Below are 12,800 nucleotides of genomic sequence, written 5' to 3' on the forward strand. Positions count from 1 at the left end.
GTCTCTTATGACTTATAGGCATACATTTGTTCTTCATGTGCAAATAATAATTATTTTTCTTGGATTTAATAAACGGGGAAATAACCATGCAAAGAACACATACAATCAGCAAGTGATGTTTATTTTATATAAAATATAAAATGAAACTTTCTGTTTGATGACTGCAAACTTCAAGAGGTTTTGGGAAGGTCTGAAATGTCACATTTAGCCCATCTTGGTGTTTATACATTTCTATACCTTGCTTTGAGATTGTACTTGAAGTGAAAGTTGCACTTTATAAATATAATGTGATTTGTTTCTAATCTAGCTGACGTTGCTTGCTCAGATGAAACGGATTTACAGGCTTTTGCTAAGCTTTCTAAAGGGAAAGTTTTGCTAGGCTGGCAAAAATAAAATAGTGAAACCCATCTGTTTGGCTGAAAGGAGTCACAAACGCTGCAGATGTCTTACTATAGTAAGTGTGTCCAAAAATAGCGTGTTAGTCATTTAAAAGTAACCCTTGCAGGGACATTGATTACAGCCACAGTAGATTTACATTAGAATGTTCTTTAAAATCTAGAACACTTCTTTACTTCTTTTTAACTCTAGGCCAAGCTGCTGTATAACGTTTGCATTTTGTTGGTCAAAAGTGTATTTCCTGTAGCTGCACCAAGCTATCTCAAGCTTCACCTATTAAGTGGCATAGCTAATCTTTTTCATGTGGCTCTGCCAATGCATCTCCATGCCCTACTTCTCCAAATGTATTATGTATGTTATGTCAGGTTCTGCAAGGCAGACACAGTTGTACTCCGCATCTACTAACTTGTGTGAAACAATCAGTGCCTCCTGATGAACATAGGGTGATAGCCAGTGGTGTAACCAGAGTTATGGGCGCCCGGGGCAGAATTCTTTTTTTCAAATGACAGAGCCGGGTGCATGTGGCAGAGAGAGGGAGCCACTGCATCTGCGGCAAGGAGCTTTGTTTAGGGGGGGTCGGTGATGGCGCCCCCCCTCAGTCCTGCGCCCGGGGCTAGCGCCCCCCCCCTGTCCCCCCGGTTGTTACGCCACTGGTGATAGCAATACCAGAGAACATTTGAAAATTGTAATTCCTGAGACTGGGGGTGGAGCAGTGGATGGAGTGTGCCACACTGAGTTTTAGGTGTGGACAATTTGTGCCAAAAGTGGGAAGAGATTAAAGGATAGAGTCTGGAGTCTGCAGTAAAATACTAATATATTCACTGCTCTGAACTGTACAGTAGCAACCTTTTTTTTCTGCATTTTTTTTTTCCGATTGCTAGGCACAATACTGTTTAATCTGTTTATTAATGATATCAGGGAAGGTGTTAATAGCCATGTTTCTGTGTTTGCAGATGACACTAACATTGGGAGGGTAATAGACACGGACTTAGACAATATAGCATTGCAGGAGGACCTGAATAAAATAGGGGAGTGAGCAACTACATGGCAGATGAGGTTTAATGTTGAAAAAGGTAAAGTAATGCATTTTGGGGTTAAAAGCAGGCAAGCGGAATATACATTATTGGGTTCTCCACTAGGGAAGTCAGAAATGGAAAAATATCTGGGGGTCAAAATTGACCGTAGATTGAATAATAGCTTGCAATGCCAGGCTGTGGCAAACAAAGCGAGCAGAGTACTGTCTTGCATTAAAAAGTGAATGTTATGTAGATACAAAGCGATAATTTTGCCACTTTATAGATCATTGGTTCAAATGGCAAAGCGCCATTGGTCCACGCTGTCCAATCAAAAAAGAAAAAAAACCCACTGAGGCCATCGATCTCGATGCCTCAGCATTGAGGAGCAAGGGAGGGACAGGGAGGCCCCTCCCTGTCTTCTCCCTTCCTCCTCCCTCCCTCAAACTAGCTTGGTGATTGGGTTGGGGGGCTTTGGCGGGCTGGGGGCGGGACTGGGGAATGTCTCACCCAAATCCAAAGGTACCACATGTCACTGATATATGCACTCCCCCAGCATGCACCACTGACCATGAAACTCCTAGTGATTGGCTGGTGAGGCATAGACACTCCTGATGTTGCGTTATTGGCTGCTCCACCTTGTAGCAGGGTCACACTCCACTCAGGTAGCTGCAAATCATAGCAGAGCACCTAGATTTAACCAGATAATGTCAGACAACAAATCAGCCAGACTAATTACAGTGCTAGCAACACTAACAGGATTATTCACTAAAGGGTAAAGAGTTTGGAGAAGGCAGGAGAGGTGAGCAATCTAGGACAACATAGCTGAACTGGAAAGTGAGCTGAATTGGATAATTTTTCCAAATCAGCTACTTTTGCCTAGCACTTCTCCTGCATTCTCATAACTCTTCATCCTTTAGTGAATAGCCCTGTAAATTTTAGTAGCCACCCCACTTAAGGTGCTATTGGCTACACTAGAAAGAAGAATAATGCTGAATATGCTCCAAAACAGATCTGAAACATTTACAACATAGCTATAAACACTTTGCTACCATAGTGCTTGTGCCAATAACATTGCAGTCCAACACATTTTGTCACCAAGTTAAGCAATAAGGCTTATCACAAGCATGAGAAGACCCTCATGGTTGTCAAAATGTAAGGGCAACCCTTAACCAATACCCTATATATTACAGGGTGGGCAGCATTTGGAGTGTAATACAAATAGTATAAGTTGTAAAAGTGAAAAGGAGATTCCTGCCTAGCACTGATATTTACATGTTCTATTGCACAAGCACGAGAATGCCTAATTCTGTAAAAATGAGATACTGCCAAGCACAGAATAGCACCTGTAGGGTAAATTACCTCTAACTTTGCCCTCATGACACCCTTGTGAAGGTATAGGTTAGAAGGAAAAAAAAAAATTACATCAGTTTTGGAGGCTTCTAAAACTATTTCAGCTGCCTTCATTGAACTGGTCCACATTAAAAAAGTGGACCAGTTCAATGGAGTTCAAGTGGAGTTGTAGTGGAATTATAAACATACTGCTCCCTTTTCCAGTAGTATACAGCTTAGTCCCTTCTAAACACTTTTAGGTATGATAGCCATAGTTATTTTAGCAACCTACAAAATGTTTCCCATTTCGAATATTGAATTGGTGTTCTGTTAAAATCTTGGACCTGTGACAAATCTGGACCCGCATGTCACATCGGGGGGCCTCGGCTGAACGTGCAAGCTCAAACAGCTGATCGGGTCCAGAATTTTCACAGGCTATAAATAATTTTATGTTAAGTTCTGGACCCGCTGCCTTCCCTGCACACAGGCAATACAGGCAAATAGCCAGCCAAAATTCTGGACCCAATCAGCTGTTTGAGGCAGCTGTTGTAATGTTTATTTTGCCTCTGCACTTGTGTGCTCAGCCAAATCCTCGCATCACCGGAAGTGACGTGGTTCAAATTTCCAACACAGTCCAGCAATCTGTTAGAACACCGGCAAGGCTACCCAAAGATTCTTTGGTAGTCTAAAAATAAGAACAGTAGAGCTCTGCACTATTCTTTTCACAAAATGAATGTTTAACATACTTTAAGGAAATATTAAACCGCTTTATGTATCACCTTTAAAATCTCAAATTAAAATAAACAATCAGCACCTACAAGTGGTCTTTGCATTATGTGATGCAGACTCCAGATGAAATATGGAAGCCATGGCATAATATAATGGGACCTCAAATATTGTTTATACCAGACAGAGATAATTGGCAATGTTATGATCACTAATCAATGGTGCATAAATCAAGAGATGTTACTGAATTATCTCCTTCCTCATCCTTTTAGTGCATGCACTGAGGGGTTTATTTAAAAACAGCAGTACGGCAAAATATATTTACAAATATGCTCAATGCTATTAAAATGAATGAGTAAAACAATAACACAAACAGAATGGAGGAGAGCCCAGTCCTGTCAAAGTCATGTGACCAGCCCTTCTGACAATAGAGTTTTTTGCTGCGTTTATAGAGAGAATTCCGTAGGCCACGTAGGCATCACACTGTAGCCTGCATATCACGAATGGGCAGAAAATGCAGGCCGCTGTATGGAGTAACCTTGTAAAGTATACCAGAGAGAAGAGAGGAATATCTGCTCTCCGTTACAAATGGACCCCTCATTGAGAAAACAGAAGTAGGCGCCCTGTTGCACCGAGGAAATCTGTGTGCTTGATAAGTGCTTCTCTTGGTCACAAGTGCTCATCTCAGGGAGACCCGAAATGGCATGATTCTCAATCTGACTGTGAATGATACACCCTTCCATATAAGATTCCAGAGGTACTTCTTTGGTATATGAAATGAATAGCTCCTGTGATATCAGGATCAAGGAAAAAATAGTATCACGCTACCAATCAATGCATTTAGTTTAGATGTAATGCTGCTTCCTGAATTCTTGCTGAATAAATTAAATACATTTAACTGGTCGATGAGAATGAAATGGAATAAAATTTTTCCCTTTACATGCTACCCTTTATTCATTTAAAGGCCTATAAATACTTGCTGTGCCAGTTTCGCACTTTTTTGAAACTGTTCTAGGCCATTTTTTATTTAATTTGTACCTAACTTGAACTAAATGGCTAACCCAATGAAAACATCTCATTGAAACAAAGTAAAGTTTTACTTTTTGCTGAACATTTCGAACAGGCAGCTTATACTACCTTTATGTGTATTTACACATTTACAGTCAGTGGAGAGGGCTACTGTCCACTATTAGCTGACAGCGCAAAGTTGCGCTGCAGCCAGGAAATAACCCGACAATATTGTGGGAATCCACGCCACTGCCTGATTGACAGCTGGCTTGACTTAATGGACTTATGTCTATATTCAACCTCAAATACTATGTATATGTAACACTCCCAATAGATCTACTTTAAATAAAAAACGGTCATATTGTGCATAATAAACAGTTACAGTTACACCTGTTTTCCTTTATACTATGTACTTGATCTGGTAAATTATTCATGTCATGTATTTGTGTATGGTTGGAGAAAGATTGCTTTTTCTTTGGATTAACATTCCACTGGCAACGTTTGAAAGAGAGACATGCCATTTTAAATATTTTAATATTGTATCATTTTCTACAAATCATTTACCGGAGTTGCCAATTGTATTTGGCCTCAGGGGAGAATCCATGATTTGTACCTGGTAACTTCTATCCATGGAAATTTCCCAATTATTTCTTAATGATCAAATTCATTCAGAAGAGCTGCTAGAGATGAGAAATGTTTCAGAAATGTTGTCTTCAATCTGTGAGCAATTGATTCTGAGCCGTCAGAGATGGATTTGGTTTGTTCAAATCAGGTCATAAATCTCTAGTACTATTTTTAATACCATTTTATGTTTCATCCAGTAACCTGTCATGAGGGGGACCTAGAGGATACTGGGGCACTCTGCAAAGAAGCTGATAACATATACTCAGCTAGAAATGACTGTTAGCCAGGCCGGCAGCAAGCCTAACATAGTTAGCCCACCCTATGCCAGCCAGATTTACGCTTCCTGCCACCTTAGGCCTCATTCACACACAACGCAAGAGCAAAATTGTATATTGCGTATATTCGCGTATGCGCGTTAAATGCGCAGAAATACGCTGCCCGGACACATCTCGGTTCCATTCTGGTTTTGCACATTTTTACGCTACGCAAATATATGGCTCCATACGCAGCTACGTGTATGGATCCATTTATTTGCATATGCGGCATATGGTACAATACACGTGTACGCGCATATACGCAGTAGTGGGAATTAAAGTGTATCTTAACCCAATTAGAATTAGAAAAATGTAAACAATCCTTAAATGTGGTGGCTGCATTCATTTTCTTTTTTTAGGCGTTTTCCTTTATTTTCACCTGGTGTTCCAGCCAGTAACACACTTCCTGTCTCAGGGTGGCTCCAATCTATGGAGGAACAACAGAGCCACACTTGGACAGCAGCATTGCCACCCTGTAGAGAGGTAGTGTTAGATGTACTAGCAGATATAGATGGACTTGAATTCAATCCAGCTAACACTTTTTAAGCAGTTACAGCAACACTTTTCTTTTGGGATAAATGTTTTCCATAAATGAATAAAAGCTGACCATTGTAATCACCCCCTTCAGTGTAAAATGGTTTGTCTCAACCTTCTAACTGCCACTTTTGCTGGACTATTTGGTCTTTTAAAGGAAGTTGAAAAGTTATAGACTTGCCCCATCTGACCAGGTGAGAAGCCTAAAAAAAACAAAACTAATGCAGCCACAACATCTAAGAATTATAAGCTGCAATATATTACATTTTTGCTTTTGGGTTTAGATGTGCTTTAACCACTTGCTGACCGGGGTGTTTATACCTCCTTCCTGACCAGGCCATTTTTCAGTATTCAGCGCTGCAGTACTTTGACTGATATTTATTCCATCATGCAACGCTGTACTGAAATGAATTTTATACAATTTTTTGGGGACAGATAGAGCTTTCTTTTGGTGGTACTTAATTACCACTACAGGTTTTTTTTTTTACTGTATAATAAAAAAAATACCGAAAATTTTGAAAAAAAAACTGTTCTCCCTACGTTATGTTATAAAACATTTATTATTACCCAATTTTTTGGTAAAATATAAAAGCCAGGGTCACGTCGGTTAAATAGACACCAAACATGTCAAGCTTTAGAATTGCGCGCACCGGTTAATTCGCAAAAAACTACCATACTCAAAATTTACTGTAGCCGATGCTTTAAAAGCTTTTACCGCTCATCAGTTTAGTGTTATCAATGATTGATGACCCTAGAATTATTGCTCTCATTCCGACGTTTGCGGCGATATGTAACATGTGCGGTGCAATGGATGTAATCAGCGTTTTCGCACGTTTGCGTGTGCATGTGGGGGCATGTCATTATTGCTTTGATATGTGATTTTTTTATTTTTTTTGTAACACATTTTTTTAAACCTTTTTTTCCCACTGAACTTTATTGCTATCACATAGGGAGCAAGCAAGCTCCCTATGTGATAGCCAATTTGCAGTGACAGGTCCTCTTTGACCACTAATGTCACCTAGGGACCCCCAGAGAAGCTGATGAAGCAGAGACCTGCTTCACCAGCTTCTCTCCGGTTTCTGTACTGGAGAGTGACACTGAATGCAGGCAGTGATGTAATACACATCACTGCCTGCATTCAGAAAAGGAGAGGAGATCAAACGGAGCTCGAGTACTGATCTCCATTTGATCTCCGGCCGCTGAGCTGCTGTGCTACAGCGCAGCCCGGGATCGCCAGCAGCGGCTGCGACTGAGGGGGGCGCACACCTGACCGGATATTACAAGCAATCGGGCGTCTCTACAGATGCCCGATCGCTTGTATGTAAACAGCCATCGCTGGCTGTTTACATAAAAGCGGCGGGCACGAGTGGAGCAGGATAGGACGTCTAAAGACGCCCACCCGCCCTCAAGAAGCCGCTGTCCGGCAGTTTAATTACAGCGGCCGGACAGCAGGTAGTTAAGAAAACTTTATTGTGCCTTCCTCTCTTTGCCCAGAGGACTTGCTAGCCCTAAGCTAGCCATGCAGGTACTGTATAGATGTATGTAGAAATGTATATTGAGGAATCTGCACTGTCAGCTATTGTATATCCCAAACAGTGACCTCACCTGATTGTATGCAGTCACAGTTCGGCCAAAAATATACCACCCATCTCCTTCAATTCTTTGAGCAACTTTTGTTCAGTTGCCTGCGGTCCGGTCCGGGGCGATCAAAATGCTGCAATCACTATTTTGATTGCACCGCACCGGACCGGACTGCAGGCACAATGTGCCTTGCGATTACCGTGCGGATGATCACATTGCGGCCCGTAGGGCGTGGCTACGGTGCCATTCACTTCAATGGCCCGCCATGCCCCCTCCTGCCCCACAAAAAAGTGAGCTGGCCGCAATACTATGCAGTGCGTTCTGGCCAGAATCGGGCCGGAACACATCGCATCTGGTGTGAACGTACCCTAAGCCTGTGCTAAGAAAAATAAGGTGGCTGCCATTGCTAAACTCCCTCTGAAAATCATAGTTGCCTGACCTACTTTTAATGTTTCCTGAGCTAGTTACCCAAGACTTGTATGCAGCTAGTCAAATCAGAGCAGCTTTTCCATACGCTTGCTGGCCGTGGCCAATGAATCAGAAAGTATTGAAGCTCTCCCCTTGTTCATTTATAGAACACTTTGAGGGGAATTTATAAAAACTAGAGCAGACAAAATCCGCCGGCCTTCGGGTAGGTGGACCAAAGTTGTCCTAGCCCCTGTCAAGAGCCTTGCGCCCCGGGAAGTCAGGAAATTGCGGCCCCTTCTTTTCGGAGAAGGACCAAGCACCCTTGTGCACTTTTTTCAGTGTGTTGTGATTTCACGATTCACTTTTTTGTTCACAGGGGATTCGTTTTTGAGCACGCTCCACGGGCTTAAAAAAAAAGGAAGAAGCTGATTGGTTGCCATGTGCAATTATTTGAATGGGTACACAATCTAGAAAGAGGGGAATTTATCAAAACTGGAGCAGACAAAATCTGGAGCAGCTGTGCATGGGAACCAATCAGCTTCTCTCTGGACAGCGGCATTCGGCTATTCACTCACTGCTGTTCGGCATCTATGAGAATAGGCCGAACAGCAGTGAGTAGCCTGCCGGAGGTTCAGCTCAGCCGATCCAGATGTTGGATCGGCTGAGTCGAACTCCTTCTGCACTTTGGTTCGGCCAAACATGCTGAGCATGTTCGGCCGACCCGAAGCCATGCGAAGCAAGCCGATGTACGATATAGCCGATATAGCTAAAGCCAATTTGTTAAATATTTTGGATAGATTAGGTAAGGGTTTAAACCACTATGAGTATTTTTGCCATCTATGTCTCAGGTCCTGTTCTTGTGGCAGCTCACAATTTTGGATTTAACCTCACTTTTATACCTGGTGACATTGGAGACCGGGACAAATAAAATGAATGTATTTGCCTAAAGGGGACACAGGCAGCAAAAAAAAGACCTGATAGTGGTTCTAACCCCTCACCACTCTATCCAAATCTAAAACAAAAAGTTTTGTGTTTAGTTATTATTTAAACCCTGTGGATCAGTACACTCTTCTGTATTACTAATAAATTTGGACAGATATACAATGACCCAGTAGCATTTTTAATGAAATTATTGAATGATTTTCAGAATGATTTTCAGAATGTACATAAAATATTTAAACAAATAATTGTTATATTAATGTGATTTGAAGTGCTCTCTGTTCATTACTTGCAGCGTTGTTTGTGTTTTGAACCAGGCTAATTTACAAAACCTGGAGTAAAGACAATTGGAGCAACCTGGAGCATATTCCACAGCAACCAATAAGGCTTCATGTTAAAAATTAAGGAAATAGCCTGATCGGTTGACATATAGATCAGTTTTTTTGGGGGGTGGGGGGTATGCTACAGTGTCACTTTTTTTTGTAGTATAGGGAATGTTGCATGCAGAACCCCTGTGAGGTTTTTTTGCTGACCACAATTCTTTTGGGGAGACCCACTTTCACTATTTGTCACCAGGGCACAAAAAAGTAAACATCCAAATTTAACAGCTGTCATTGAAAAAGGTGTGGAGAGAATATCTTCCACTGGGGACACCTGTGCCAACAGGCAAATGAGGGAAATAGTCTTACTTAGGGGATATTACCCCACTCCCGTATGTCACATATGTGGAAAAAGACAGTAAAACAAACCTGACAGCAGTTCTAATCTTGCACAATTATACTTATGATACTATCTACAGTGGTTTGCCCGAGCGGTGAACCACTTCTGTTCAATTTAAACAGCCAATCACACAAAAACACATTTTGTCATAGCCCTGGAGTATATTAGAAGACATAACATTATACTAGCTTCCACTCAATTTCTTAACCTAACCTCTTCTTTTGATCTAATTCAATGGACACAGACTCCTACTCACTCTGATGGTAACACACTTGATCTTGTTTTCTCCCACCTATGCACTCCTTGCAACCTCTCCAACACCCCTTTCCCACTCTCAGACCACAACCTGGTCAGTTTCACAATCACCCTGTCCCCAACACTGACTCCCCCTACAAGGCACACTGTCACCCAGAGAAACCTCCACCACCTCGACCTTTCTCTTCTCCACTCTGCTACTGACTCCCTCTTTGACAAAATCTCACCCCTGTCGTGCCCTGACCTGGCTACTTCTGTTTTTAACAACTCACTCTCATCCTCCCTAGACACCTTGGCTCCCCTCACAACACGCAGACTTAGACCACGCCTGCTACAACCGTGGCAAACTGAAGTTACCAAACACTCATCTCTTCAGGGAAGCCTATCCCACCTCAACCTAACCACTGAACCTTCACATTCTCACATAATTCCTTCCCACAGCTACCACAGCTACCTCATGTATAATTTCCCCCTCCTCTTTTAGATTGTAAGCCCTCAGGGGCAGGGCCCTCCTTACCATCGTGTCTTGAATTGTATTGTAACTGTAATGTCTTCCTTATATTGTAAAGCGCTTTGCAAACTGTTGGCGCTATATAAATACTATGTAATAATAATAATAATACTATGACTAAGCCTAATGAATGAATAACCCATTATCTGATATCTACATTAATATCCAAGTCATCTTGATTCCATTTGGCCTGAATATAAACAATGATTTTGTGCTGTATAATGCATATTGGCTCTGCTTTAGTCTATTATATAGTTTTGTTTGATGAGCTTCCATAAATGTGATCATTCCTAGCTTGCAGTAAAGGTAACATTTTACTATGCTGTTGACATAATTCCATCTCTTCCTTTATTAGGCCGACGTTCCTGCTTACTACCCCTTTAGATATTCGTCCTGGATCAAAATTCATTTTAGGAATTGATATACTAGAAGATAGCCCACCTTTAGTAAAAGTTGAAGCTGAAATTCGTAAAGATAATACTTCACTACTTCAAGGAGAAGGAGTGTTTCAAAGAGGTAAGTGACAAAATCACACATTGGTGTGTAATGGTAATGTAAAGGTAAATGCTAAATAGTAGATGTTGCTTTCATCCAAGAAGAGGCGCACTCAATATTACCTCCGTATAAATCCAAACTTTATTGAAGTCCATAAAACGGCATACACCATGTAATGTAACATGGTGTATGCCGTTTTATGGGCTTCAATAAAGTTTGGTAGTAAAGTTTGAGTCCGAAAGCAAACTAATCCAAATGTTGCTTTAACGAAAATTCGGATCCATCTGAATTTTGGACAAAACTAAACCAGACATTTGACTGTTCTCTGGCCAGTCAGATGGGTTTTTTTTGGCTGCTGCCGGTGTTGCAATGCATGGTCACGTGACTTTGTGACGGATCCGAAATCCAAATAACGAACAGAATCAAATTAATAAAAATACGAATTGGTCCGAAACTAAGCACATTTTTTGCAGGGTTACATGTCTAGAAAAGACTGTAATCTGTGTTAGATATTAGAGGTGATCTATTTAATAGACACTCTCTCTTTACCACGTTTTGCTCACTGGAATTCTATCCTGTTGACTTTCCTATCCACATCCTCACACATACAGTATGTGGTTAAAGAGGTAGGTGAACAGTGGAAAGTCATAGAAAACAGATGGAGAAACAAACCATTTACAATATAGTAATACAGAAATATAAGGGAAAGTAAAGACAAAGCAACAGCACAGAACAAAGTAAAAGTCATTTATATCCACAATCTGTATCTATCCCTTCCAGTACAATGTGGGCTCTATGCCCTCCTAAACATGGTAGATGTCAGCAGAGTCTGAGTTTAGGACAAATTTGCCCTTTTTTTGTGGGTCCCCACAAAATTAGCAGCTCTCAGGTATCTCAAATGGCTATAGATGTATGACAGCAAATTTATTAAAGATCTGATACTCCAAAATTGACCAAGCTGTACATGCATATAAAGAGGATCCATCATGTCAGACACAAATCCCCACGTGCATGTGACTCTTCTGTGTTGTAAAATGTTGAGGTTCACCCTCCAAACAGAGACGTGTATACACACCCTACTGTTCACTAATTTGGTAGATGGTTGTCCAGCTGTTCAGAGATGTGAAATCTGTACTCTGTGTTAGATATTAGAGATGATCTATCTAAAAGACACTCTCTCTTTACACCTTTTGCTCACTGGAATTCTATCCTGTTGACTTACTTACTGGGAAGATCTTTACATTTGGGTAAATAGCCCTTTTAGACCAAACCATGGCCTATACACCTGGTTTATTGATAACATCCTCATTCTATGGAAAAGTCTTTCTTCCTCCATTTTGGATTTTGTTTCAGACTATAAAAATTATTAATTTTTTCATCAAGTTCACCTTTGTTTCAGATCACGACCAGTTGGTCTTCTTAGATTTACTTATTGTTCATTACAATCAGGGTTGTATTTTGGGTAAAACTAATTTTAAGCTGACCGAGCCAGTTTTATAGGATATCTAGAAACTATTCCAATAATTAGGACTATATTTTTCATGGCCAGCTTTTACTGCATAAGTTCAAATAAAAAGGTTATAAAAAAATCTATGTTGTTGTCTGCATTCAACAAATATCTTTCTGGTGTAAAACAGAAAGATAATCATGCCCCAGTTAATTCTAAGCAGAATAAAGAGAACAGCTGTAAATTCTCTACACTACATAATGCTACCGCTTACCAGACTGGCTGTATATAGACAAACATTGGGGTATCCTTTAATGAGACTCTATTTTAAGCAGTATTTTACCATGTAAGCCCACTGCAGTGTCCTGGAAGCCAGGATGTATCACCAATATTATTGTCACTAACAAGCTTAAAGCATCGCCCCCTGCTACACCATACTCTATGGCTTTTTCTAACATGTGTATGTTTCTCATGCAGGATGTTTAACTGCAGCACAT

At 40.9% G+C, this 12,800-nt stretch overlaps 1 protein-coding gene across 1 annotated transcript in view; it reads left to right on the forward strand.

The window, feature by feature from the left end:
- The window catches only part of CD109 (CD109 molecule), a 125,255-nt gene that overhangs the window by 488 nt on the left and 111,967 nt on the right, over positions 1-12,800 (forward strand). The window contains exon 2 of the mRNA XM_018558905.1: positions 10,717-10,877. Within this exon, the coding sequence (XP_018414407.1) occupies positions 10,717-10,877 (161 nt within the window). The remainder of the gene's footprint in view (positions 1-10,716; positions 10,878-12,800) is intronic.

Source organism: Nanorana parkeri, unplaced genomic scaffold (assembly GCF_000935625.1).
Source record: "Nanorana parkeri isolate BGI_ZX_2015 unplaced genomic scaffold, ASM93562v1 scaffold368, whole genome shotgun sequence".
Lineage (NCBI taxonomy): Eukaryota > Metazoa > Chordata > Amphibia > Anura > Dicroglossidae > Nanorana > Nanorana parkeri.